The sequence below is a fragment of the Esox lucius genome, chromosome 10, assembly GCF_011004845.1.
Source record: "Esox lucius isolate fEsoLuc1 chromosome 10, fEsoLuc1.pri, whole genome shotgun sequence".
NCBI classification, from domain to species: domain Eukaryota; kingdom Metazoa; phylum Chordata; class Actinopteri; order Esociformes; family Esocidae; genus Esox; species Esox lucius.
Window position 1 is genome coordinate 19510203 of NC_047578.1, and position 27917 is coordinate 19538119.

The 27917-nt window shown below is 41.5% G+C and overlaps 2 protein-coding genes across 8 annotated transcripts; one reads left to right on the forward strand and one right to left on the reverse strand.

Annotated features, from left to right (window-relative positions):
• Positions 1-39: 39 nt before the first annotated feature.
• On the reverse strand, positions 40-14351 carry atf6b (activating transcription factor 6 beta). Of its 3 annotated transcripts, none has more exons than XM_013132685.4 (17): positions 14041-14351; positions 12569-12648; positions 9420-9501; positions 9038-9097; positions 8840-8922; positions 7369-7519; positions 7023-7187; positions 6144-6307; positions 5614-5793; positions 5231-5313; positions 4940-5131; positions 4484-4591; positions 4119-4218; positions 3337-3404; positions 3063-3165; positions 2854-2938; positions 40-2589 (listed from the first exon to the last, which is right to left on the reverse strand). In XM_013132685.4, the coding sequence occupies exons 1-17, from the start codon at positions 14111-14113 to the stop codon at positions 2306-2308; spliced, it is 2061 nt and encodes a 686-aa protein (XP_012988139.1). In that variant the 5' UTR covers positions 14114-14351; the 3' UTR covers positions 40-2305. The 3 variants fall into 3 exon arrangements, with proteins under 3 accessions (XP_012988139.1, XP_012988138.1, XP_012988140.1); XM_013132684.4 differs by having other exon boundaries at positions 6111-6307; XM_013132686.4 differs by lacking the exon at positions 9038-9097 and having other exon boundaries at positions 6111-6307.
• Positions 12883-27917, forward strand: LOC105028063. Of its 5 annotated transcripts, none has more exons than XM_020050142.2 (9): positions 12883-12967; positions 18512-18760; positions 19309-19584; positions 19776-19826; positions 22798-22836; positions 27212-27322; positions 27451-27507; positions 27599-27630; positions 27716-27917. In XM_020050142.2, exons 2-9 carry the CDS (start codon positions 18625-18627, stop codon positions 27878-27880), a joined length of 867 nt encoding a protein of 288 aa, XP_019905701.1. In that variant the 5' UTR covers positions 12883-12967; positions 18512-18624; the 3' UTR covers positions 27881-27917. The 5 variants fall into 5 exon arrangements, with proteins under 5 accessions (XP_019905701.1, XP_019905698.1, XP_010898825.1 ...); XM_020050139.1 differs by lacking the exon at positions 12883-12967 and adding an exon at positions 15510-15726; XM_010900523.2 differs by lacking the exon at positions 12883-12967 and adding an exon at positions 15510-15726 and having other exon boundaries at positions 27728-27917.

Consider the following 27917-nt stretch of genomic DNA (forward strand, 5'->3'; position numbering starts at 1 on the left):
TGTTGCTGTGTCTGCGTACATGTAATGTGGATGCATTTGAAGATAAAACAGATGCAGAAGGGAATGTCTTTTATCTGACGCCTTAAGATTAAGAAAACAAAGCATTATTTCCCCACTGACAAAACCCCCACCCCCTAACAAATGTGTAAAGCTTCATATCAAAGTTTTATAGATTTACATTTTTCACTATATTGACTTTTTATAGTCATTTTTTTTATATATATAAAAGGATTTTAAAAAAGGGGCATTATTCCCATTAGAACATCAATATTGCCTCAAACATACACTAGCCAAAGTGTGTGCAGTGCTTCCAGCAGAACAAAGACAAACCATAGCAAGAGTTCACAGACAGTTCGCAACTAAACATGACTTCACATCTCATTGTAATGATAAAAAAATTATAATGTTTGTCAGAAAACTCAGGATGGCAGTGTTCAGAGCGATGAAAAAAAAATTGATAACATTGATAATTGACTCAAATTAGAATCATGTTATTACTCTACTCACATCTGCCGGCAATTTCCATAATCACATGGAGATACAGTGAATGAAGTCTGATGCTGCAACATATAGAAGTAGTGATCTGCAACTGGAAACAGGAAGTGATGGAAATGTACAACTATATACAAACAACACATTGTATGGTCACCATGGCCATCAGTGTTCAACGCAAATAGATTTAAGCCTAAAGAGTTCAAAGGACATCTATGCATTACTGTGCTCACTTCTGGAGCCAAGGAACAGCTGGTTGGTGCCCGTAAGATGAAGAGGTTTCGAGCCGAGGTATTCAACCTTACTCTCAGGGACCCCCAGTCGTTCCATGTTTTTGATCTATTCTAGAGCAAGAACACCTGATTAGACTTGTCAGCTAATTAGCGAATCAGGTATGCCTGCTCAGGGCTACAACAAAATGTTGAAACATCTCATGGTCCCTGAGGAGAAAGTTCAATACCTCTGTTTAGAGGCCAGAGCAAAATACAGGTATACATCTTAAGGAACAACATAACAGACACAATTAGATATTTACAACCAATAAGCACAAGTTAAATAATTCTCATACAAATCCATAAACGTTTACATTAAACAAACTAAAAACAGAACCAAGCTGTCGACTAGCATCCGACCGGCATCAACTGTAGGAACCCTCTAAATGGAATTTCAACGGAGAGCAATAAAACGCAAATATACAGACATTACCTCTACAAAAGAAAATGCCCTCAAGTGACAGCATGAGCAGTCCACTAACATTAGCTGAATGTAACTCCCAAAATAAAAGAAACACTTGAGTAAATGAGGGATGAAAAAAAAAAAACATTATATTGAAAGCAGGTTCTTCCACATCAAAGAGGAATTAACGGTCCACCATGCTTTGGGTCATGTTTTTCGGGGCAGGCCCACTTGATTATTTTGGCTGCCCTGACTAAGGGAATTGTTGCAGCAGTTGTGACAGACGCTGTTTATGTGGACACCAGAAAGAAGTATTTTCAATGCAGCGCATTTTCTAGAACTTAAACATCCAGACAGGAAATTCTATGCGATGGCACATTAAAAGCAGCTTGGGTAACTTGTGGTGACGTCAACCTATTTAGACACTCTCTGCTGGTGTTTTTGTCATTTAGGTAAATATCTGTATATTTCAGTGATTACTTCTGAGCTATATTTAAGTGCAGTGAACTGCCAGGTCGCTGTTTGATAAAAAACAAGATATATATATATATTAAGAAATTTAGTTAAGAGGCATTGTCTTTTTCATGTGGGTGAAGTGGCATGGGTTTAATGTGGGTAATGGCGTAGCCTATCAGATTTTCTTGTTTATTTACATATTTATTTCTGGGGATGTTTGCTTAATTTATTATTCAGACAGATAATGGATTATAGGGGGTGGAGTTGAAAAAGAGAGATGGAGGTTAAATCAGGTACTGTCTCCCAGTACATTTGCATACAGACACAGGTGCCTAAGCACTCAACAGGTTCTTTAATAATATATTTTTTTAAATCCATGTTGTTCTTATTGAAAACAGCAGGTTTGTTTAGTTAAGTAGGTATTCTCTTAGTCAATTGTGAAATTGATTTACACTTAAGTAAAATAAATGCAGCTGCCGAGACAATGTTTTAACTACATGGCACCGTAACGTAACGGTCTTGTTTGTTAAATAAATTAGCCTACAGCCTCTGTAATTCCCTGACGGCTTTGCTACCTACATCTCTCCCACTGTCTGTTATAATTCCTCCCATCTCCCAGTCATCCAACCCCCCCCCCCCTTCTCCCACCAGACCCTCTCTCATTCGTTCACGCTCGCTAGCTTCAAACCCCGCCCCCCTGGCTGATGAAATACTCGGCCTCCTGTCTCCCGACAGGTAAGGGTTGCCGCGGGGGCGCCCCTCCGCCGGCGTGGGGGTGGTGGCGGCCGCGGAGGGACGTGTGGTTGCTGTGGTGATGGTGGTGGTGCGTGGCGGGCGGAGCCGGAGGGGGGTCGCGGAGGGACGGGGGGACGGCCGAGGCTTTGATGGGGATGATCCGCGTGTCCATCACCTCACAGTCCACCTGCATCATCATCTCGAAGCCCTGGGACTTGTTATATAAGCTCTCTGTGGAGAGGGAGGGAGAGGGCTTTGTACAACAGAACACGCCAGCTGACAGGACGGATCAAAAACACGCGAGTTGGGGCGATTTCGCGGGATACACCTCTGCATTCTCCCCGGAACCTTTCACTTTCACGGTTTCGCCGTTGTTCGGAGATTAAGATGGCTTGTCAAAAGGTTTGGGAGACCGTGGCTTTAAAAGCGTATTCTATACTTCGGCACGACCCAGGCCACAGGCATTCTCACACACGGAGAGAAAAACCAACTCACCGTTAACAGACATGGCCGGCATCACAAGAGACATCTTGGGCCGTGTGGTCTTATTGTGGCTGATGGCCGGCAACAGCAGGTGATCCTGCGGGGAGAGGACGATTAGGAACAGCACGTTTGGATTTGCACGGTTGACCACGCCCACTGGGCGTTTCAGCCACGCTCCGTTTCGGCTCCCTTAAAGACCGGCCACGGTGGCCGGATCTTACCCTTCTGAAGGAGACCACGTAGAATGTGTCCTCGCGCCGGTCGATGGCGTCCATGAAGTCACTGTAGCTGATCTCTGGACCTGCAGGGAACACCTGTAACTGACTGTGACAGAAATAAAGCAAAACGAAAGTTAGGTCTGGACCAGAAATACCAGTAACCCCCCCCCCCACCCCCAGGTGACACAAATACCGATATGTGATATGATACAAGTGAACATGCAAAGTTAAACTGCTCACTTGAAGCATGAGCAGCAGCACAGACTATGGCGGTTACCTTTCAATGGACCGATGGCTCTGAATGGGCAGATATCTGGAGAAGTTTGTCTTCCTCAGCTGTGCTTTCTGTAGAAAATCAAAAGGGGATAACAATGACACATGGGCGTACCCAAAGAATACATGTCAGGCATTTCTAACATATTCATCTTTGGCATGAGCAGGTTCTTTTGGATTGCTAAAGTCCTAACATCACATTTTTTTTATGTCATTTAATTTTCACAATGGAAAAAAACAAATTAAACGGATTGCAGATTGCCTACTTCTATAATGGAGATTAACTTGTGTATTCTTTCAAATGGGTATCCTGTTCTAGAAATACACACATCTCTTCCTTGAGTATCCACATTAGACTGGCATATGATTAATTAAGTGGCATACGCTTCACATTGGTAACATCCTATCTTAGGACATTAGTAAAACATTGTGACTTGTAATGTAGCTAATGGGCTAGTGTCAGAAGACATAACTTCATAGGATAGCAACGCAATCTAAAATGCGCGCAACGTTTGCAGTAACATTGTTCTCAGATCGATAGAAAACATTTTACAATAGCAGAAATGTGTTTTTAAAATACACCGTCAGGATACAATCTAATATGCTCCAATTTTCTGGTGTGACAGCCCAACCTCACCTACCACCGAAGCGGTTTATTTTAACAAAAACATTCTACACATCATTACAAACTAGGTCACACGCACTCAACCATTCAGATGGAATGACACCACGCAGAAAGCCTGGGAATCTTAACAGGAACAACTGCTGATGTAGATTAAACCGCACCTGAGCTATTTTGGCTTTTTTCACTATCTTTGGCTTCCCTCCAGACTTCTTCCTGTCGATCTGGTGCCGGTGAACCCATCCTCGTAGTTCATCAGCCAGCCTGGGGGTGGGGGGGGTGGGGTGGGGGGGCAGTGGCAGAAGTCAAGGCGAGAACAGAAACCTGACTCTAAGCATGCTAACCGATACAGCGGGATCTCTGGGGATCGAAAATACAATGACTGCTTTGAATGTGATGGGGTGACGGTCCCGTTTGAGAGCACAGGTGCACTGTAGATGGCGTAACTGGCATATTTGCATTGTGTGGCGAGAGACAACAGAGACGGACCGAAGGTGGAATGCGTTTTCAACGACGCGGCGCTGCTGACCTGAGGGACTCAGAGCGGTTGAACTGCCTGCAGTCGTTGGAGGTGAAGTAGCGGTCGATGTCCTGAAGGACCAGGTCCTTCACGTCGCTGAACACGTCACTCAGGTTCCTGAAAACCACAGAACGTTTTAAAACGGATCAGAACAGAGGGCTTGAACTGAAGCGACATCCTTCTGAAAGACTAAAATCTATCCCAGTTTTATACGATATACAACAGTAACTCCAAAGGATGAAAGTGTTTAAAAGCAATAACGGCTGTGAACATTAAAATGTCTTCATTAAAATAAGGTGGGATGCCAAATTCCAACCAGTTCAACTGCAGTCTAAATTATCAGTTCAACATCTTAGGAGAAACATTACTGGAAGAACCAAACGGACAGCAGGCAGTTGTGAATGTCTCACCGTAACAGATCTGTATAATCAGAACGACGCATTGGACTTACTACAGACCACCCACCTGAACTGGTACGAATCAGCAGAATCCCTCTCAACTTCTCCCTTCCACCTGTCCTCTCCTCCGTCCTCCTCGTGGTCTGTCCTCTCCTCCACTCTGCTGTGCTCCTGAGCCGTGTCAAACTCCAGGAGATGTCTCCTCGACTGAGGGACCGCCGCTTCCTGAAACCCCGTCTCCAGCTTCCTGTCTATGATACTGGAGGAACACCACTTGTTGAACAAGCAATCGTACACGAATGTGAAAAACCAAAGGGTTTGCTCAACAGCGGAAGGACACGAATCCGGCCACGGTTACCTGACAGGGCCGAAACTGAAGGTCATGAAGAGCAGCACGGCCATGACACATACGGCCCTCTTGTTGTTGCCAGACTCACTTCCCTGGAAAACAGCGAGCAGAACGTTAACCACACCGACATGACCGCTCCGTGACCTTCCTTAGACACCGCTTCAATGGCCTTTCCTTTCAAAACCAATCAACGAAAGCATGAAAAGCCTAGACATTAGGCAAACATCTCTGGCTCAGTAATGTAATCACCGGCCGCATTTTCTAATGGGAGGTCTAACTGGCTCTCGAGCTCCCAGGACGGCCTCCCCAGAGTGTCGTTCCGTTAATCCACTACCATCCATCCGCTGCCTTTTATGCCCTAGTTACCTCACCCTCCCGCTCAGCCACAGTACCTCCTTCCCGGCGAGCCTCTCCCTCAGGGCCTGGTTCTCCCTGCGGAGGCGCTCGTTCTCCTGCTGCGCCTCCCTCAGCTGGCCTTCCAGGTTCTGCAGGTACTCTTTCTTCTTCTTGCGCGACTGGCACGCCGACTCCCGGTTCTTGATCATCCGCTGCTGCCTCTTCATCACCTTCATCTGAGACAGCCGGGGGTGGGGGCGGACGTTAGTCAAAGCAGAACAGCTGACAGCAAAGGAGTAAGATCTGACAGTGAAGACAATAGGCTGTGGTGTTTTCAGGCAGAGATTTATGTTCATCAACAGATTAGACTACGACATTCATAGAAAGGGCTATATTGTAGATTTGAGCTCTGTTCTGGGAGAACGTCTGGTTTCTCGCCACACAATATAAAGGCATCACACATGGAAGTCACATTTGCATTGGGTCAATCGGCTTGACGGGGCTACACAATGAAATGTTTGAAGAGAGGGGGAAAAAAAAAAGTCCAACTCACTGACTGACTGACACGTGACTGACAGACACTCACATCGATGTCATGGCAGTTGCTCCCGGGCAGAGAGGATGCTGGGACAATGGGTTTGCTGGGGAACGGGGCCGTGGGGCTGTGGCAGTGGGGCATGGGGGGAGAGACAGGCTCCATTTTGACGATGGCCGGAGCCGACCCAAGACAGACCGACTGGGAAAGCACCACTGAGGGCCAAAAAAGGACAAATTCACTCAGCTATTACATAACTGCGCTGTTACATAGGTTACATTAACAGACACCGTAACATGCAGAATACTAGTGATGGCCAAACGAGGCTTCATTAGCGCAGCACTCAGATTTTCTTTATCACAATAAAAGCCATCACTGAAATTTATAAGGAAATATAGTCAGTAAATAACAAGACATGAACAATACTGGGACAGATATTAAACATAAAATGTACAGACTAGATTGTTTACTACACTGCCTTAAACAGCTCCGGAAATAATTGAGACCACTGCACATTTATCTTCCCTTTCCAAAAAAGTTGAGTGAGAAACAGAAGTGTTCAATGTGCAGTGGTTTCTTAATTTTAACCCTTCTGTTCTTCACTCAAAACCTTCCTTTTCAACTTTTTTGTAAAGGAAAGAAAAAGGTGCAGTGGTCTCTTAATTCTTTCCTGAGCTGTATATTTCAATAATGGTTTTATTTAAAAAAAGAAAATCTGAGTTAGCGCAGCTAGCATAATATCCTGCTGTTTGAAAAACGGTAATGAAGCCTCATAAGGCCATCAATACAGAATACCACCAAAAATGACAAAACCTTTCATTTACAGCAATGGCCACAGGAATGGCAAACACCTGGTGTCTATACAACTAGGAGACAAGCCCTGGAATAAGGCACCGCGTGACCGACGCCCCATGCGTTCCGGTAACTCACCGGGCCGGTTCTGGTCCATGGCGGGCAGGCTGTGCAGGATGAGGGCCTTGGCTGGGCTCGGGCCCTGGGGGACGGGCAGCGCCGCGACACACACAGGCCTGGGCTGAATGGGAGGCTTACTGCTCAGGATGCTAGTGGCTTTGATTGTGGTCGCTGTGGGTTGGACTGGAGGAACCAGGTGGGGTGAGATAGAGCACGACATCTGACAGACCGTTGAAAAACCACTTCCATGCACGATAAACCTCCCCCAATAACTGCTAACATTAGTTTAATGAAAACTTCCATGGTGTGAAATACGAAGCGTTCTGGGCGGGCACGGCCTTTCTGGCGCTGTGTGTACCGGTACCTGTGGACTGGGCCAGCGGGTCAGCCGCGTGGAGGGCTGTCGTCGGCTGGGACTGGGACGCCACCGTGACCTCGCACGAGCCGAGCGGCGGGGACAGCACGTCCCCAAACATGTAGGGAGGCGTAGGAGGGTTCTCCCCTTTCACCGTAATCTGAAGGAGAGACGTGAAGACAAAAAAGAAGCAACGTTTCACCCTTGTGTTGCCGGTTGGTCATGTTGGACACGCTCTAAGGCCCTTCACTGAAGCACTGAGAAGTAGCCCTTCACACCACAGACTCTCTAAACCACACGTGTCAAACTATTTTGACGAACAGTGAACACAACAAGAAGTGGACAGTATGACAAATTCACATTAGTATGCTTTAACTAAAATTTAATTTCAGTTAAAAGAAAGGGAAGACATTGTTAGCAATCTTAAGCTACAAAAATCTGAATTACAGTCTGAAGTACACAGCCGACATACCTAGAATTGAATAAATTGAGGTTAACTGCGGGTTGCTTTGTTCTCTCATGGCACGATGCATCAAATCGGTAACGTGAGGAATGCTTAGTTAGCATGCTGGACTGTAAACCATCTCCACATGCATACATAGCCCACCAGCACTACTCAACAACGCATTCAATAAGACCTTTCACTTTAACGTGCAGCTTACTGCTTGACACCAAACTAATGACGCTCTATGAGAAGCAGACTCTCGTTTTAGACTAGGTTACCGTGCAAAGCACTGCAGTCACCTTTCAAAAAGAAAATCCAGTTGTGAACTATTTTTATTATTGACCTCGTGAATTTTTATCGATCAGTTGTTGCTCCCCTAAATAAAACACCATGAAATGGGCACATGTAGGCCGAGAATATGTAAGAGCAAAGTTTGAGCAGTAGGCTGGTTACTCAACTGCAATATATAAAGCTTACCACACACAAATGATTCAGTCGCATCAGTGAATATACTTCAATATTACTACAAACTACCTAGGTTTTATTAGACTATTTGGCACTTATCAATCCTGTTGCCTCCCCAGTGCACCAGTTGTCACTTTCATTTGCACAAAAATGGCTGAAATTGATTCACAATTGCTTATACTTCCAAACTGGATAGATCGATATCCTATTTAATTGACTTTGTGTAATACTGTGATGATTACATGTTTTTTTTTAGAAGTGTAGAAAACTGCTTCAAGGCTGTCAACTTAAGAGGTAATAGCATCTCATGGACAATATGTACAAACATGGCAAATACCACACATTTCTTTAAACCCTCTGTATCGTTTGCAAATATGCTTTCCTGTCTTCAGTTATGGCCCCTGTTTTGAGTTTTAACACCTCCGCTCTGCTGTGTCCATATTGCTTTAGACGGTAAGAAGTGGGGACTCATCTAAAATCCACAGTGTCTCAGAGGAAGGGTAAACTGATCCTAGATCAGCCTTCCCATTTTGATTATGGACACAGGCCCTGGTGTCTGTCCGGACTGACCTGGGAGTCTGGGAGCGACGTTATGGAGCAGTCCGAGTCCAGTGAAGAGGCGGGAGAGGGAGGCTCCGCTTTCACCTGGAACACTGAAACACACGCAAAAAAGAACATGGCGAATATTTTACATTCAGAAACTGAGATGCGAGCGCGCACGCATACACACCCACACGCCGCACGCGCACGCACGCACGAGGAACTTACACATGTCCACTGGCAGAGGCTGCGTTATGGTCATTTCGTCTTTCAATACAGGACTGTCCCCTTGAAACAGAGACAGCAAGGTCACAACGCGTCAAGCTAAAATGACAGCTTACTAAACCGGTGCAACAGTCCACAGCCTTGATAATCATGACCACGGAAAGGAACCATCATTTAAGACCAAATGGCTTAAAAGCTGTATATAAATCCAGACATTGCAAAGTAGACATTTGGTCCTTAAACTGGCACCCAGGTCTCTTAGGTCCTATTTAATTTGTGTTTTATTTACTTTATCGGCCTTCTATGTGGACGATAACATATACCACACACAACAACAAATATGACATTTCATTCTTAAGCCTCCTACTGCACTTGATTAGCATACCTGTAAGAAGGTTGTCGTCCAGGTGTCTCCATGGTGATGTGGGATTGTCAGGATCAAGAGTCAGCACAAGATCGCTGTCAAACTGGGAGAAGGGAGGGAGAGCGAGGAATCAGACTCCGGTTCGGGTTAGTCAGTAGGTCATTGTGTTCTAAGTCGTAGCCTTACTCGTGTTACTTTACTTGACTTTGGCACCACACACACACCAAACTGTCACTACTGAACCACCATCTGCCTGCTTTATAATGACACTTCCCTCAGAGCAGGTGGATACTGACTGATGGTATAGCAAACACTGTCTCCAAGGCGTATTGAGATGCTCGTTTATGCACTGCGAAGGCTACAGTTTATGGGCCATTTCCTCATTAGAGGTGCTACTAACGTATTTGGATTTTGCACAGTTCAAGTCAAAGGGAGATTTGAAAATCAGAATTACAACCTGTATGGTAACTGTACTGGTTACTTGATATACAACTCTGTTTCCAAGGAAGTTGGGATACTGCGTAAAATGCAAATAAAACCAAAATGCCATGATGTGCAAATCATGTTTCCCTACATTTAATTGAAAATAGTATATAAAAATGTATTTGATATATCCAGACGCTGTCTGGAAGGCAGCATGTGTTGCTCAAAACCTGTATATACAGTGGATATAAAGTCTACACACCCCTGTTAAAATGCCAGGTCCTTGTGATGTAAAAGAATGAGATAAACTGAAATCTTTGAGGGGGAAAAATAAAAAATAACCTGGTTGCATAAGTGTGCACACCCTTACACTAATACTTTGTTGAAGCACCTTTTGGTTTTATTACAGCATCAGTCTGTTTGGGTAGGAGTCTATTAGCATGGTACATATTGACGTGGCAATATTTGACCACTCTCCTTTGCAAAAGCGCTCCAAATCTGTCAGATTGCGAGGACATCTCCTGTGCACAGCCCTCTTCAGATCACCCCATAGATGTTCAACTGGATTCAGGTCTGGGCACTAGCTGGGCCATTCCAAAATGTTAATCTTCTTCTGGTGAAGCCACGCTTTTGTGGATTTGGATGTGTGCTTTGGGTCGTTGTCATGCTGAAAGGTGAACTTCCTCTTCAGCTTTCTAGCGGACACCTGAAGGTTTTTTGTCAACATTGCCTGGTATTTGGAACTGTTCATAATTCCCTCCACCCTAAGGCCCCGGTTCCAGCTAAAGAAAAACAGCCCCAAAGCATGATGCTGCCATAACACATTTTCCCACGTGCTTTTGGGGACTTAATGTTTGTTTTTGCTAAGTTCAGCCGGGCTTGGATGTTTTTCTTTGTAAGAAAAGGTTTCCTTCTTGTCACCCTACCCCATAACCCATTCATATGAAGAATACGGGAGATTGTCACATGTAGCACACATCTAATACTTCCTGCAGTTTTTTTTATGTTTCTGTAGGCCTCTTGGAAGCCTCCCTGAACAGTTTTTTTCTTGTCTTTTCATCAATTTGAGGGACGTCCAGTTCTTGGTAATGTCTCTGTTGTGCCATATTTTCTCCACTTGATGATGACTGTCTTCACAGTGTTCCATGGTATATCTAATGCTTTGGAAATGTTGTACTCCTGACAGATATCTTTCAACAATAAAATCCCTCTGATGCTCTCTGCGGACCATGGCTTTCGCTGTGAGATACGACTAAGTAAATGTCAGGAAAAACCTTTATTTGTGTACTTTATTTTTGATTAATCAAGAGTCACTTTAAATGATGGCAGGTGTGTAATTACTTATTTAATATGAGTTTGAATGTGACTGGTTAATTCTGAACACAGCCACATCCCCAGTTATAATAGGGTGTGCACACTTATGCAACCAGATTATTGTAAAGTTTTTATTTCATTTTTTCAAAGATTTCAGTTTGTTTTTCAATTGAATTGTTCACATTATAGGTCACATTAAAACAGGAAAAAGTTCTAACATGATTTATCTTTGCCTCATTCTTTTACCTGGCATTTTCACAGGGGTGTTTAGACTTTATTTCCACTGTATGTATATATTGTTCAGTATTAATGGTGCCTTTACAGATAAGCAAGTCATCCATGCCATGTGCACTAATTCACCCCCATCACAGATGCCGGCTTTTGAACTGGGGACTGATAAGCCAGATGGTCACTCGCTTCTTTAGCCCAGAGGAAGTTGCGTCCATGATTCCCAAAAATAATTTCAAATTATGATTTGTAAGATCACAGGACAGTTTTCCACTCCGCCTCAGTCCATCTTAAATGAGCTTGGGCATGGCGCCGGCGTTTCTGGATCTTTTTTTACATAGGGTTTCTTCTTTGGATGGTAGAAGCGTAATTTGCATTTGGGGCTGCAGCGACATTGTGTGTTCACAGACCATGGTTTTCTGGAGTGTTCCTGAGCCCATGCAGTGATTTCCCCTACAGAATCGGGTCAGTTTTTAATGCAGTCGTGTCTGAGGGCCCAAAGATCATGGACATTCAATATCGGTATTCGGCCTTGTCCCTTGCATACAGAGAAATCTCTGGATTTTAATATTATGTACCATAAATGACGATAACCCCAAATAATTTGCAATTTGACATAGAGAAATATTATTCTTAAATTGCTGCACTATATGTCCATGCAGTCTTTCACAGAGTGGTTAACCCCTCCCCATCCTCATATCTGACAAACCCCTCCTCTCAGGAATGATATCGAAATACCCAATCCTGTTACTGACCTGTTGCCAACTGATCCAATTAGTTGTGTGACATTCCACCAGGTTTAGTTTTATAGCATTACCGAACTTTTCCAGTCTATTTGTTGCCTCATTTTTGAAATGTGTTGCTAGCATTAAATTCAAAGTGGGCATATATTTTTGAAGAAACAAAATATCTCAATTTCAACATTTGATGTTGAGTCTGTACTATTTTCTCCTGTAAATATGTTTTAAATAATTTGCAGATGATTGCATTCTGTTTTTATTTACATTTTACGCAGCATCCAGACTTTTGGAAACACGGTTGTTCAAAGAACAACACCCTGACAGTATGAAGAACAACTGGGCCTCATTGAGTAGACAGGGAGCTAGAGGTTTAAATCCTTGAAAAAGACGTTGAGTGATGGCTTTGAATGAACTGGGGATGATACATGAAGTCTGTGTCTGTGAGTAGAAAGTCAATTTCCATACCGATGTTTCATATTTAAGTCCTCTCGTGTACTCCACGTCCTCACCCTCCTCCATGCTTTCACACTGGTAAAGACAGGCATCTGAGACAGACAGACCGACAAATAAGTGAGTGCAAACATAACTCATTAACATGGAAAAACACGTTCGAGTTGGTTCAGTATCAGCTGCTGTAGCAGCAAAGCCTTATCACAGTACCGTAGTGACCTCTTGTCCGGCATGTATTCCAATGCCTTATATGGTTTTATAGGGATCTACCAGTAAATAACAGACCATGAATCACACTGAGTTTTGAGAGTTTCAGACAGGAGGTGAGCCAGCTTCAGTGGCAGATGGATCAGATACTTGCCTACTTTGTTTGAAAATGTTTCCTCTTTACTGCTGATTATGAACTAGCCAAGGGTGAGCTCAATTCTAAGCTATTCAAATTAATATTAAAATCAAGGGGGCCAAAATATGCTGAATTTAAATGCTATCCCAATTATGGTGGCATTTTGTAATTTAATATTGAATGTTTTTTTACATGTCTATCATAAGTGGGAAATCTAAAAAAAGAACTGTATCAGGTTGAGTGATCACAGGAAGTTCGTACAAAAAAAAAAGCATACACACCAAGTCACTCTGGATAAGTGTCTTCTAAATTATTTGAAAGCAAGCAAATTGCATGACACAAAGATGTTCCATAGAGCTATTTTCAGTCTCTAAGTAAGGCCTATGGTTGCAGATAATTTATAAACCAGGTGGTTTGAATCCTTAATGCCTTCACATGACGTTATACTGCTCCTTGCGTTGGTAACCAGTTCATAAAAAGGGGTCTGTGAAATGTATCGTGCCTAAGACCAGCTCTTAGCAGTGGTATGTTGGCCATATACGACCACCTATCGTGCCTTACTAACATACACAAGGGGTTGGCCACTCCAGTCATTGACTGTCAAAACTATTTCTTATACCTGCTGCAGTATTTTATTATACTCTCGTCAGGTGTCCAGGTCTGAATAAGTCCATCATTAGAAGAAAAACTATTGTTTTTCGGCCTTCCAAGACAGGAGTTGCCTACAAAATTTGTTATGCAGGTATCTGAGACTGATGGGCGCTCATCTAGCCTTTTTCTGTTGAAAATGAAAACTGACAATACAAGCCCCTCACACTTTTAGATTACACATCCGGTTTACTGCCCAGTGTGTTCACGCGAGGAAGCAAACCACCCAAAGCTGCGGCTTCGTTCAAAATGTCTGTGTTTCAAAGCTGGTTTTCCTACTTTGTTGCCTATTTTAAGTCAACCGGGTAAAATTCGAAAAGGGAATCGGTAGCTAGCTATCTAGGCAGCTGCACGCGTTGGTGATTACTGAACCGACGTGGTTTGCTAGGCTAGCAGACAATGTTAGCTAACGCGGTGGTTAGTTACTAACGTCGTAAGGAACACAACATCGATGTTGTCCAGATAGTAAACATGCATTACAATCACATTATCTCACCCCAATCTTCGCTTGTCAGCAGATTATCAGCGAAGAAACGACTATCCAAATCAGATAGTAAATCCGTAGTCATAGCCACAAAGGCGTTTGTTTAGAGAGGGGGACTCACTGACAAACGGTCAAACAAAAAAGACAAATCCGCGAAATCGATTTTACCACTTATAATGCACAATTCACGATTAAGTCCATCGATCTTGAAAATAAAACAAACTGTTTATTTGGCAAAACATTCGATTTTATATTCAGCTACAGTAGCTATTTCGTTTGCTAATATCCATTCGGTCCACGGCCACTGCACCATCAAACACGCACATATGATGACACAGACAAGGAAACGAAATTTCCGGAAAAAGCACGCCCCGATTTCTGAATAGGATCCAATCAAAACAACGACTTGTTAGATTGATTCTTCAATCGGCCTATGCAATAATAATATTATTCTAATTGGACGCACTGTAAACCAATGGTTGAGAGTGCTCAGAAATAGAGACCGTCTTCGAGAGGATCCACAGAAGTTTAGAGGACCTCGACAGACTGATGTACAAATTAGTTTGTATCTCAAATAACGACTCAATATTTCCAGTTTACCCCTTCAGACATTCCGTGTTTGAGCCTCTTCAACCTTTATAATGTTTTTGCTTTCGAACAATGCCAAAGTTAAGTTAATTATCCAATGGTATTCAACCAACTGAACATTTTATCTTCACGTGACGGGTGAAAAAAATAAACAACTCTCTTACATGACAAAATGGGAGACTCTTGAAATAAATCCAATGAAATGAATTAAATTGTTTATCAATTTCATACTGTTGAATTAATTACTATACCTCTATAATCATGAGTGCAATTACATAACACTAGTCTCATTATGGTAAACAGCGCCCGCTATCTGGGATTAAAGGGTAATTGAGGACATTGACATACATTTCGTAGGTTATAGAGCTCTATTCAGCAAGTCCACCTTGTTTGGGTCACTTTTTAAGGTGCATAATTTTAGTAATATAAAATGAAACATTGACAGCGGGGTAGCCTGGACAACCACTAGATGGCTATTTTTACCTGTCTTCGGATGATTTGAAACAATAATGTTTGGAATAACCTGCTGTATAATCAACAGAAATATATATTCTCGGAACCTGTTCCCAATTATTCCCACAAAAAATGCTCATAATTTATGCTAAGTTTTGCACTAACAATAGCCGATTCCTTTCTAGCTTATCCTTGGTTTCACAGCCTTTCTAGGAAGTTTTTCCCAGCCACGTTTCAACGTTCTTGTTCTTTTTGTGTTTTCGTCTGAGTATGTATTCGCACTTTATGATAGCTGCTGATGTAGAAAGGGCTATATAAAACATTTGACTGATTGAATAATTGCTTCATTATTTTCCCGCACCCAATCATCCACTCAAAAATGTCCAATAGCTGAATCTAGTTTACTGCTGACCCATGCCTGTAGTGCAATGCTTCCCAATCACTCACCACTACGTTGTTGCCCATCAGTCACAATAACGTGGCTATGTCATTCGTGACCACAGAAACCGTCTCAGTCTGGTCTGAACAAGAAAGGAAGACAGTTACTTGTACTGATAAATTTGCATTGTTTACAATTTTGGTCAAAGATGTGGAGCAATTTCATATTTGTTTTTGTTTTTTTAATGATTCCCCTCATCTCCTTTGGAAAAGTTACAGGTAAAGTAAAACCTTTTTTTGCATTGATTGAGCCCTAAAGTGAGCACACTATGTACAACATTCATACTATATTTTCATCCAATTCCAAATTATAACACTAAGAAGTACTACTAACTACTGGGCAAACCATAGTGTATTAGAGGAGATAGGAATATTTACATTTTACTTTACTTTAACTTATTTCAGATGCTTTTTAATGATTTTTCGTATAATATTTAAAAATATAGTTCCCTATTATTATTACCATAAACAGTGATTGTTCAGGTGATGGTCAAAACACTGTCAACATCTTGACAGCACTTTTCTCCAAATACCTTTTCTCAAATACTTTTATAGCCTAATGGTTTGTTGTTTTAAAAATAACAAGTTAGCAACATTGAAGCAGGCTAAATTTATGCCAGCTCCATGGACATGCTGTTTCCATTAGATAAAGAGGAACAGTGGATCAGGAAGCAGGACCAAAATGGACTAGGGAGATATGAATGACACACAGCCCTGCATGTGTTGGTAGACAAAAATTGATGTTCCTCTATATAATGCCACTGTAGCCACTGAAGAAAACATAATGCAAGTCATGTTATCACAAAACATCTCTGATCTACCATTCTACTGCACATTTGTCTCAGTACAGAAAAGCTATGAAGCATGTTAGAAATTGTCCACTTTTGATCAATAAACAAAATCATAAAACCAGAAAGTCAGGGGTGAAAGTCTTTAAAAGCCTCTGTAACAAAATGTTCGGTAGATATTACATGTTCTCCAACAATCAAAGGATAACACAGTGTTTTATGCCAAAATACATAGGAGGCAGTCAGTGATCATATAGTCTATACATCCTCCAATCAGAAATGTGTATCCAACATAATACCGATGTGTATTTTGCAGTGTCCATAGGTCTATCCAAGAGTTGTATGACCGTCACATACACATACAGTATTAACATTCCTAGCTCTATACAGCATGGGTTCTTAAGCTCTTTCACTCGCGACCCCCAAAAACAAATGTTTCAAATATTGCAACCCCCGCACATGCATGCACACATAACTAAAGGCCTCACACTACACTACACACACATAGACACGTTCAGTAGATCATACTGAAGATAACTAGTAAAATAACCCTTATCAGCTATTACATATTAAAGACTTGTTCTGTCAGGTATGTTTACTGGTTGGTAAGTAAAGTCTGAGCAACTTACTCATTTAATGTGTTGCCCTGTAAGGACAGGTGGCACCACGGCCCAGCGTCATCACGCTATGCCACTGATTACGACATCGTCACCTTTAACATTTTTGTGAATGCATTGATTTTATCAGACAATGACAATATGCCTATATTTTTTATTTGTGCGTTGTAGTGATGAGTTAAGAAGCCAATGTGTAAGTTTGTCAAATATACAAAAGATTTACCAACCACTTGGGTTCTGTCAGATGGAAGTTGATTGCTATTGAGAGACTGTTGTCACTTAATGTTGTCTCGTTTTTAAAGCTACGGAAAAGCCACCGATCCATGTTGGGTATATTTATTTGCTAGCAGGAACTGTTTAAGTGTGGCTCTGTAAATAGGCTACTGCTAACCGGCGAAACAGATTCATCCAACCAGTTTTCGTTTTTGTGAAAACGGAAAAAGAATTGCCTTCTCCTTTTCCTTCCTGAATGATTATTCTCTAGTTTTGCATTTTGCTAGTGTAGCATGAGGTGGTACCTGCAGCTCATTCAGGTTGCACAGGTAGTCCAGCTCCTCCAGGGTGGCACATCCATACATCCTGTCACAAGGTTTGCTGTGTTTCCCAGTACAGTCTCAAGAGCATGGAGGATTGCCACAGGCACTCCATTCTCCTCACAGATGAGAGCAGGTTCACATTGAGCACATGTGAAAGACATGAAACAGTCTGTAGACGCCATGGTGAATGTTATGCTGCCTGCAACATCATTCAGTATGACCGGTTTGATGGGGGGTCAGTGATGGTCTGGGGAGGCTTATCCTTGGAGGGTCACACAGACCTTCACGAGCTACCCAACGGTATCCTGACTGCTGTTAGTGATCAGGATGAAATCCTCAGACCCATTTTCAGAACTTATGCTGGTGCAGTGGGCCCTGGGTTTCTCCTGGTGCAGGACAATGCCCGGTCTCATGTGGCCTCCTGATCAGACGTCTGGGAATACATACAGGCACGTTGGGGGCAATACACACTACTGAGTCACATTATGAGTTGCCGGGATGAAATTCACGCAAGTTGGAACAGCCTGGGATTTCAATTGTTTACTAAGATTTTTGGCGTTAGTTTGAATCCAACCCTCAATCGGTTGGTGATTTTGGTTTCTATTGACTGCTGTTATGTAATTTTGTTCTCAACGAATTACACAATGTACAGTAGATTTTGATCTTTATTTTGTTCATTGAGATCCGATGTGAGATTTAAGTGTTCCCTCAATTTTTTGGAGCAGTGTAGTTGTGTTCCCCCTTATATACAGTATTACATTTTTCAGGTTTATTAAAAATAGCACTTTTATAATTCAAATGTATTTGTTCTAGAAATCATCTTGTGACCCCAACTTTAAGAACAACTGCTATACAGGATGTATGGACAGAATGTCAGTAATGGGCATCATATGTCCAACCTATTGTCTTTTGTTCAGTTTCAGTTAGTACTCTCATGTGTTGTGTCAAGCCTAATTTCATAATTTTTATGCCCATAATCTCAAAAGCACATCAAACATGCTTAGATATCTGTAGTTCCCACAGTACAAGTTTGACTTTGTTGACCTGTTATGTCTGCCGTCAGTGAGAAGAGTCTCAGTACCTGAGGATCATCACCTCTACCTGGCCTGCAGCGGCGCCGTTGACTTCCAGTGGACACATGAATTCCATGGGATCATAGTCACAAAACAAGGCCGGATGGTGACTTACCTGAACCACGAAAAATATAAACTCCAGCTTGATGGATCGCTGCTTATTAAAGAACTGAAACTCTCTGACTCTGGGCACTACCACTGCAACAACCAGTTAATGGCAGAAGTGCAGGTACTGAAAGGTATGAGAACAGGTTACAGTTCATGAGTGGCATGACTCACCTGATCACGACTCGTGTTTTCGTATTATATTGGTTTTACAATGGACCACTGGAAAGTAACTGCCTTACAGTGCAGCTGCATCATTGCCTCCAATAGTGCAAATGGGCTTAACACTGTATGAGGTTGATGTTGGACATGGGTTGTCTTTGTTCTTCACGCACTAGTAAATTATTGTGGTAGGTTGGATGCCTGCAGGCTCAATTGTGGTTTTTTGCTGGTGATTGCGTTCTCCTCCAAGCACATATGTCCTGGCAAAAACCTTCTGGTTGAGTCTGTATCTGCCATGAGGCAAGGTCATTGGCACAAATTGAATGTCATGAAATTGGGATTAAGTTGACCACTGGGTGATTAATAATGCTTGAAACAATTTTACATTTTAAGCAGGACAAGAATAAAATTAAACTACTGAATTTAAACTGAAACATAAACACACTTTCTTTTATCAGTGCCTACGACATCTCTAAACATTTCCCAGATCTGTTACCGTTTCATAAATATCTTCCCACAGGTCAAAGCTTAGCTGTTTCTTCAGGCAGAGCATTGTTGCTCCCCTGTAAAGTATCTGCCAAACACAAGCAGAAGTGGGCCTTCAAGAAACATGGTCATGTGAAACAAGCCATCTTGACTCTGTTCAAAAATGGGACTGTGAAAAAGGAGAGGGAGGACCCCCATAACCGATTTTCCTATAATGATGATGCCTTGCAGATCCTTAATCTGCAGCCAGGGGACTCTGGAGAATACACTTGTAACAGGAACTTGTCAAACAATGTGACAGTGTTGAAAGGTAACAGATTCCAAATTGCATTTTGTTCTTGTTTTCCCCTTCTACTAAGTCTTTAATTAACCTTGTATTTTAATCCGAAAGTGATATTTGCTTAAACATCAGGCTCAACAATATATTTTTTACTGTTGTTCGGAAATCTTTGGTTGGGTTAGGAAATCAAATTACTAACTTCAAAATGTTTTTTATTATAGAAAATCCAGATCATCTCAATATCCAGAGTACCACTGTTGTTATGGAAACAGGTAACAAAGAGCAAAACAAATGCCAAGAAGTACACAATAGATGCAGAAAAGTAGTCAATAGGGGGTACACCATTGGTGATAGGACAAAATCATTGGCACACAGTCAAATACTCTAACAAAGTGGATATCTAAGTATTTTACCATTTACTTACAACCCCATTGTCACACATTTTGGGACTCTGAGTAAAATGAAAATAAAACCAGTTTATCCCCATATTTAATTGAAAATCGTACAAAGACAACATACCAAATGTTGAAACTGAGAAACATGTTTTGAGAAAAATATGTCCATTTTGAATGTGATGCGAGAATCACGTTTCTAGTTGGGACAGGGGCATGTTTACCGTTGTTGCATCACCTCTTCTTTTAATAATACTCTGTAAGTGTCTGTGTTTGGGAACTGAGGAGATCAATTGCAGTAGTTTTCATAGTGAAATGTTTTCCCATTCTTGCTTGATATAGGATTTCAGCTGCTCAACAGTTTGGGGTCTCCTTTGTCATATTTTGTATTTCATAATGCACAAAATATTTTCAATGGGTGAAAAGTCTGGACTACAGGCAGGCCAGTTTAGCCCCCAGACTCTTTTACTACAGAGCCATGCTGTTGTAATAAGTGCAGAATGTGGTTTTAGATTAGATTAGATTCAACTTTATTGCCATTGAACAGTACAAGTACAGTGCAACGAAATGCAGTTAGCATCTAACCAGAAGTGCCAACAGAGGAGGGCAGAACATTTATTTTCTAAGTATTTTCAGGAATTAAGTACATGTATATTACAAGTGGAATGTGTAGATGTGCATTGAAGGCAAATGCAGTACAAATGGCAATACTAAATGTGCAATTAAGGTAAATAGATGGCAGAAAGTGGGATAATAGTTCAAAATGGCAATTTCTAAATGGCGTTCTAGATGTGGAAACGAGGCAAATTAAGGATTAAAATAATAAGGTAGCATGAGCAGCCGGTATGCAGAGATAGCAGCACTGAGGTCCCCAAGGTAAATGTGTGTAACAACTGTAAAAATGTAAGCAAATTGCAATTCCAAATGTGCAAAGAGGCAAATTGAATGTACAAGGTGCATGTGCAACTGAAATGCAGAGATAGCAGCGGTCATGTTCCTGAGGTAGACATGTACCTGTAACAACTGAAAACTTCCATTATCAGGCTTTGCAAGGCGGTGTCAGAGTAGTACAAGGGAGTAGTGCAACAAGGACCTGAGAGGAGGGCAAGTTATGGTAAGTGATGGGTCACAGAGTTCTCTGGGTCACATAGTTCAGCAGGGTTAGAGTAGATGGGAAGAGACTGTTGGTATGGGACCGAAGAGACCTGTACCGCTTGCCTGATGGAAGGAGGGCAAACACTTTGTGGCATAGGTGTGATGAGTCCCTGATGATCCTGTGCGCCCTGCACAGATGCCGCTTGCGGTGGAGGTCTGTGATGGCAGGAAGCTGTGATGTGCTTGGCGGTTTGCAGGGCCTTCCGGTCAGCTATGGAGCAGCTGCTAAACAAAACCGCAGTTTGTTAGAATGTTATCGATAGTGCAGCGGTAGAAGTTCACAAGGATCTTGGAGGACACCCGCTCCACCTCAGTGCCATCGATGAAGACTGGGGCGTGGCTGCAGCCTTTCTTGACCAGCCTAGAGGGGATGACAGTGTTGAAAGCTGAACTGTCTATGAATACCATTATCACATAGGTGTTGGTTTTGTCCCAGTGGGTCAGGGCAGAATGTAGAGCCGGGGAGATGGCGTCCTCTGTAGACCTGTTCGACCGGTAAGCAAACTGGTAGGGATCCAGTGTTGGGGGGAGGCAGGACTTAAGGTGGGCCAGAACTAGTCTTGCGAAGGACTTCATGATTGTGGGGGTGAGTGCTACCAGTCGAAATTCATTCAGGCTAGACGCGGTTGACTGCTTTGTCACAGGGACAATGGTTGTGGTCTTGAAGCACGTTGGGACAACCATCTGGGCCAGTGACATTTTGAAAGTGTGGTCCCACTCCTCTTTAGTGTGGAGGAAGTGGAATCCAGTATTTGTCAGACCATAGGACAATTTTCCACTTTGCCTCAGTCCATCTTAAATGAGCTCAGGACCAGAGAAGTTGGCAGCGTTTGTGGGACTTGTTTATATATGGATTCTTCTTTGCATGGTAGAGTCTTAACTTGCATTTGTGGATGCAGTGATGTACTGTGTTTGGAGGCAATGGTTTTTGGAAGTGTTCCAGAGCCCATGCAGTGATGTCTACTACAGACTCGTGCCTGTTTTTAAAGCAGTGCCGTCTGAGGGCTCGAAGATCAAGGACATCCAATATTGGTTTTTGGCATTGTCCCTTGCATACAGAGATTCCTCCAGTTTCTATGAATCTTTTAATGATATTATGTACCATAGATGATGAGATTCCCAAACTCTTTGCAATTTCATTTTGATAACTGTTATTCTTAAATCGTTGCACTATTTGCCTGTGCTGTCTTACAGAAAGTGTTGAACCCCTCCCCATCTTTATACCTGAAAGACTAATTCTCTCTGTGATGCTTTTTTATACCCAATTATGTTACTGATTTGTTGCCAATTAACCTAATTGGTTGTGTTCCTCCAGGTTTATTTTTTAGCATTATGCAACTTTTCCAGTCTTTTGTTGCCCTGTCCCAACTTTTTTGAAATCTGTTGTTGGCTTTCAATTCAAAGTGGGATATATATTGTTCAAGAAACAATACAATTTCTCAGTTTCAACATTTGATATGTACCATTGTCTATTTAATATAGGGTTTAAACGATTTGCACATCATTGCATTCTATTTTTCTTTACATTTTACACTGTGTCCCAACGTTTTTTGGAAACAGGTTTGTATAATACAACAAAAACGTGAAGAAAGTGAAGGGGTCTGAATACTTTCCAAAGGCACTGTACATTCCAGGATGTAAACTGTATGCTGTTAACAAGTAATTTCCAAAACCAATATTCTTTACATATTTTCAGATGTTGAGAGAAAGAACAAACAGAGAAGCCTAAATAATGGTAAGTTTTCTGTCTATAGTATGTTTCAAACCCCTATTTTTGCTTTTTGAGGTATTTCTACAACAATGTACAGCAGGTAGGCATTCACATATTTTTTAACAATTTATTTAAACTAAAGAGCACAAGATTGTTTGTTCTTTGGCCGATATCATGACTAAGATGAATTAGTCGTATAAATGCAAGTTCCTCCTTATTGCTATTATTAACCAATAATCAATATACAGTGGCCAAAAATATTCACACTCTTGCAGTATTTAAAAATGAATGTTTAAAAAAATTTGTGTATGTGTGTATATATATATATATATATATATATATATATATATATATATTTCATTAACCTGAAGGATTATTAGGAACACCTGTTCAATTTCTCATTAAAAATTATCTAATCAACCAATCACATGGCAGTTGCTTCAATGCATTTAGGGGTGTGGTCCTGGTCAAGACAATCTCCTGAACTCCAAACTGAATGTCAGAATGGGAAAGAAAGGTGATTTAAACAATTTTGAGCGTGGCATGGTTGTTGGTGCCAGACGGGCCGGTCTGAGTATTTCACAATCTGCTCAGTTACTGGGATTTTCACGCACAACCATTTCTAGGGTTTACAAAGAATGGTGTGAAAAGGGAAAAACATCCAGTATGCGGCAGTCCTGTGGGCGAAAATGCCTTGTTGATGCTAGAGGTCAGAGGAGAATGGGCCGACTGACTCAAGCTGATAGAAGAGGAACTTTGACTGAAATAACCACTCGTTACAACCGAGGTATGCAGCAAAGCATTTGTGAAGCCACAACACGCACAACCTTGAGGCGGATGGGCTACAACAGCAGAAGACCCCACAGGGTACCACTCATCTTCACTACAAATAGGAAAAAGAGGCTACAATTTGCACAAGCTCACCAAAATTGGACAGTTGAAGACTGGAAGAATGTTGCCTGGTCTGATGAGTCTCGATTTCTGTTGAGACATTCAGATGTTAGAGTCAGAATTTGGCGTAAACAGAATGAGAACATGGATCCATCATGCCTTGTTACCACTGTGCAGGCTGGTGGTGGTGGTGTAATGGTGTGGGGGATGTTTTCTTGGCACAATTTAGGCCCCTTAGTGCCAATTGGGCATCGTTTAAATGTCCATCCCTTTATGACCACCATGTACCCATCCTCTGATGGTTACTTCCAGCAGGATAATGCACTATGTCACAAAGCTTGAATCATTTCAAATTGGTTTCTTGAACATTACAATGAGTTCACTGTACTGAAATGGCCCCCACAGTCACCAGATCTCAACCCAATAGAGTATCTTTGGGATGTGGTGGAACGGGAGCTTTGTGCCCTGGATGTGCATCCCACAAATCTCCATCAACTGCAAGATGCTATCCTATCAATATGGGCCAACATTTCTAAAGAATGCTTTCAGCACCTTGTTGAATCAATGCCACATAGAATTAAGGCAGTTCTGAAGGCGAAAGGGGGTCAAACACAGTATTAGTATGGTGTTCCTAATAATCCTTTAGGTGTGTGTGTGTGTGTGTGTGTGTGTGTGTGTGTGTGTGTGTGTGTGTGTGTGTATATTATTAGAGGAGTTTCAAACATAATTATGCACTCTAGCAGCATTTTGGAAAATTTGTAAGGGAAATGTACAACCATTGGTTGTGTGATCTTTCTGTCTGATAAAAAAAATCAATGAATCAATCATGTTTTGTACCAGTTATTGTGGCAATTTTTTCGCTGATTGCTCCATCACAAAAGTGGTAGGTAATCATGTTGGTCAGAAGACCGGTTTCTCTGTAACTCTCTAGCAAGCTAATTGTTTTCAGCTGAGCAAGTGCTGCTTCTGATAATTCCCCATTACAACAGCTGGATATTGCTATTATAAGCAAACCAGGTATGGTGGTTTGCTTATAACCCGGAAAATAGATGGCTCGTTTCTACAAGTTAAATGCAGAATTGCTAATCTTTGGGAATCACATTGGGAAATGTACAATTTTGATGTCACATATGGTGTGTCAATACTATATTAACAGATATGTATAGGTAAGTAGAGCAGCAGTGAAATTACCCTTGATTTAAACTACATTTTACAAATTATAGCATGAATTTGTCTTATTGATATGTTTAATGGAATTCAGAAAAGTGGTTCCTGCTACATTGCCACACAACAGGATTTTAACATTCTGCTCAGTGTTCCGCTTCAATGAAAAGAACATTGGGATCGATGAGGGAATTTATTTCAAGGAGAGCACAGAAGTACAATCAGCAGCACAATAAAATTTTTGAAATGAAGTTTTAATTGTATCTAGAGCTGACACCACAACATGTATGGACAGTAACAGAGAGTTAAAAACATACCATACATGTTTTTTTCAGTTATGAGAGCTACTTTAATTCTATTAAAGAGTCCCATGCAACTTGTTTCTGCTTTTAGGCATTTGGAAGGTATTCAGTTCCCCATCACCTGTTCCACATTTTCTTATGTTACAACCTTTATCTAAAATGTATTACATAATTTTTTTTACTCATCACTCAACATACCATACCCCTTAATAACCAAACAAAAACAGATTTTCAGAAATCTTTGCAAACTTATTAAACATTTTAAAAATAAATATCACTTTTACCTATGACAAAGTTTGTTTCTGGCCAACTTCGTGCCCTAGGTCAGAGGGTCGAGTCAGAACATTGGGACACACAATAAATGCACAGAACCAGGTATTTGTCTTTTTCCCTTAACTTGTTTTATTTTAAAACAAGCTTGCAGGCAATTGTTCACACCAACATACAGAATCTATGACAATAGAGATGGATTGCAAAGAACAGTCAGAAATACATCCTATGTACCGTACTGACTGCTCAATCCCTCTTTCTGTTCCTCTCCTCCATTCACCCAACTTATTCTCAACGTTTCTACTCTGCCATTACATGTCCTTAGGTGCTTCATCACTCCCAGGCAGTGGCACCTCTGTTTCTGATTGACTGGCAAAAGCAAAGCCAATCTGATAACAATTCTCCATTCTCACACTCCTGTTCAGTTACATGCAGATCCAGCCTGCTACCCCAATTGGTTCTGTTCTAGTCATTTTCCATTTATGGAAAAAGTTGGTTACTTGACTTGTCTCCTACTCATGAGTGTAAAGTGTGTGTGCAGTCTGTCCTATGACATCCCATCTGTCTGATTTTGCATTCTTGTTACTCTTACAATTGACTCTTGTATAACCTCAACTCTGCAAAACATAACGCACCCACTTTCTCAATTGTTCTTTTCTCACAATACTACATAGTCTTCAATTATTATACATTTTAACCCAAAATTCATACATTAATACTATATATTCTTCCACACAAGTGTTCAGACTCTATGCTATGACACTCAACATTGAGGTCAGGTGCATCCTGTTTCCATTGATCATCACTGAGAGAAAATGTAAACAACCAACACTCTTCCTACAGCTGGCCACACAGCCAAACTGAGCAATACAGGGAGATGGAGCCTGACAGAGCTCCAGAGTTCCTGTTTGGAGATGGGAGAACCTTCCCGATGGACCATCTCTGCATCACTTCACTAATGAGGCTTTGATGGTAGAGTGGCGAGACAGAAGCCACTCCTCAGTAAAAGGCATATGACAGCCGGCTTGGAGTTTGCGAAAAGACACCCAGGCCTCTAAAACCATGAGAAACAAGATTCTGTGGTTTGGTCAAATCAATATTGAACTCTTTGGTCTGAATACCAAGTGTCATGTCTGGAGGCTCCACTCATCATCAGGTCAATACCACCCCTATGGTGAAGCATAGTGGTGGCAACATAACGTGGGATGATATTCAGCGGCTGGGACTGGGAGATCAGTCCAGGGCAAGGGAAAAATTAACATGAAGACTGGGAGAAACTTCCTGAATATCAATGTGCCAAGCTTGAAGCAACATACCCAAGAAGACGTGAGGTTATGATTGTTGCCAAAGGTGCTTCAACTAAACTTCTGAGTGAATCAAACATTTAAAATATGGGGTATTTTGTGTAAATTGATGAGGGGAATAAATGAAGTAAATCCTTTTGTGAATAAGGTTGTAACATAAAATGTGGAAGGGGCCTGAATACTTAACGAATGGACTGTATTCTGTCAATATACACAGGTTGATGAACTACTGTTTCATCTACCTCTGAGACCAGTTCTGACTGCCTTTGTAATAAAACACATTTTAAAAGAAAAATCAAGGGTATGTTATTGAAATCAGAATATGACGGATAAAAAACTGGAACATGCAGTAAGTGCCACTCATCTTTCTGTTGATACAGCAAACCTGTATGCTAGACTACAGAGAGTATAAACTTATCCTGAAGTAACAATTTCTAATCAATTGTGCTTCATGCTTTTGTCTTTTAGTTGTGGTGTTGATAGCTGTCATTGGGCTCTGCATTGTGATGATTTTGGCTGGTCTGCTCTGCATTTTGCTGATTGGAAGACCGAAGAAAGGAACAAAGAAATGCAATACAGGTAAAACTGTTCTGATCTCATAATTGCATACAAGCTTTTTTTACTAAGCTATAAAATTGGCCTATTCAGCAAAGCAACATTTTCCAGAACTTGCTATATAACTATTACTGTATTCCCTATCATGAAAGGATGCAAGCAGGAAGGAATTGAACTCAAGACAACAAGTGTGTGCTGGTTAAATCTAGGTAAAATGTCTTTACTGTGTTTGTGTCTAGTGTGAACACTCAGGTATAGCACTAACTGTAAATAAATGATTGTTAATATTTTGTCTTATAGGGTCTGAAAACACACAGGTTGATGTGGATCAGGTGAGTACAAATGGATATCACAAACCAAATATTGACACCAGTTTTCCAATTTAAATAGAAATATTTGTATGTTTCTGTGTGTGAGAATCCTTTGCAGCTTGAAGACACTGAGGTTCAGTATGCATCTCTGGGTCGGCAGAACTGGAGGGAAAGATCAAGAGTTCAAGGAGCAGACAAGAATCATGTCATCTATTCAGCAGTGGTCACTGCTAAACCAGGCGTCCATGGCTTGGAGAGAAGAACACATTGAATGTTCTCTTTTTTTTGGCAATTTGTATTTTACCTAT

Coding starts and splice junctions, on each gene's coding strand:
- LOC105028063 (XM_020050139.1), top strand. CDS start 15,657: ATGTGGAGCAATTTCATATTTGTTTTTGTTTTTTTAATGATTCCCCTC. Junction 18,761..19,308: donor AGAAGTGCAGGTACTGAAAG/GTATGAGAACAG, acceptor ATCTTCCCACAG/GTCAAAGCTTAGCTGTTTCT. Junction 27,508..27,598: donor TGTGTGCTGGTTAAATCTAG/GTAAAATGTCTT, acceptor TTTGTCTTATAG/GGTCTGAAAACACACAGGTT.
- atf6b (XM_013132684.4), bottom strand. CDS start 14,113: ATGACTACGGATTTACTATCTGATTTGGATAGTCGTTTCTTCGCTGAT. Junction 5,794..6,110: donor AGTCACGTGTCAGTCAGTCA/GTGAGTTGGACT, acceptor CGGCTGTCTCAG/ATGAAGGTGATGAAGAGGCA. Junction 3,166..3,336: donor AGCCATCGGTCCATTGAAAG/GTAACCGCCATA, acceptor TTTCTGTCACAG/TCAGTTACAGGTGTTCCCTG.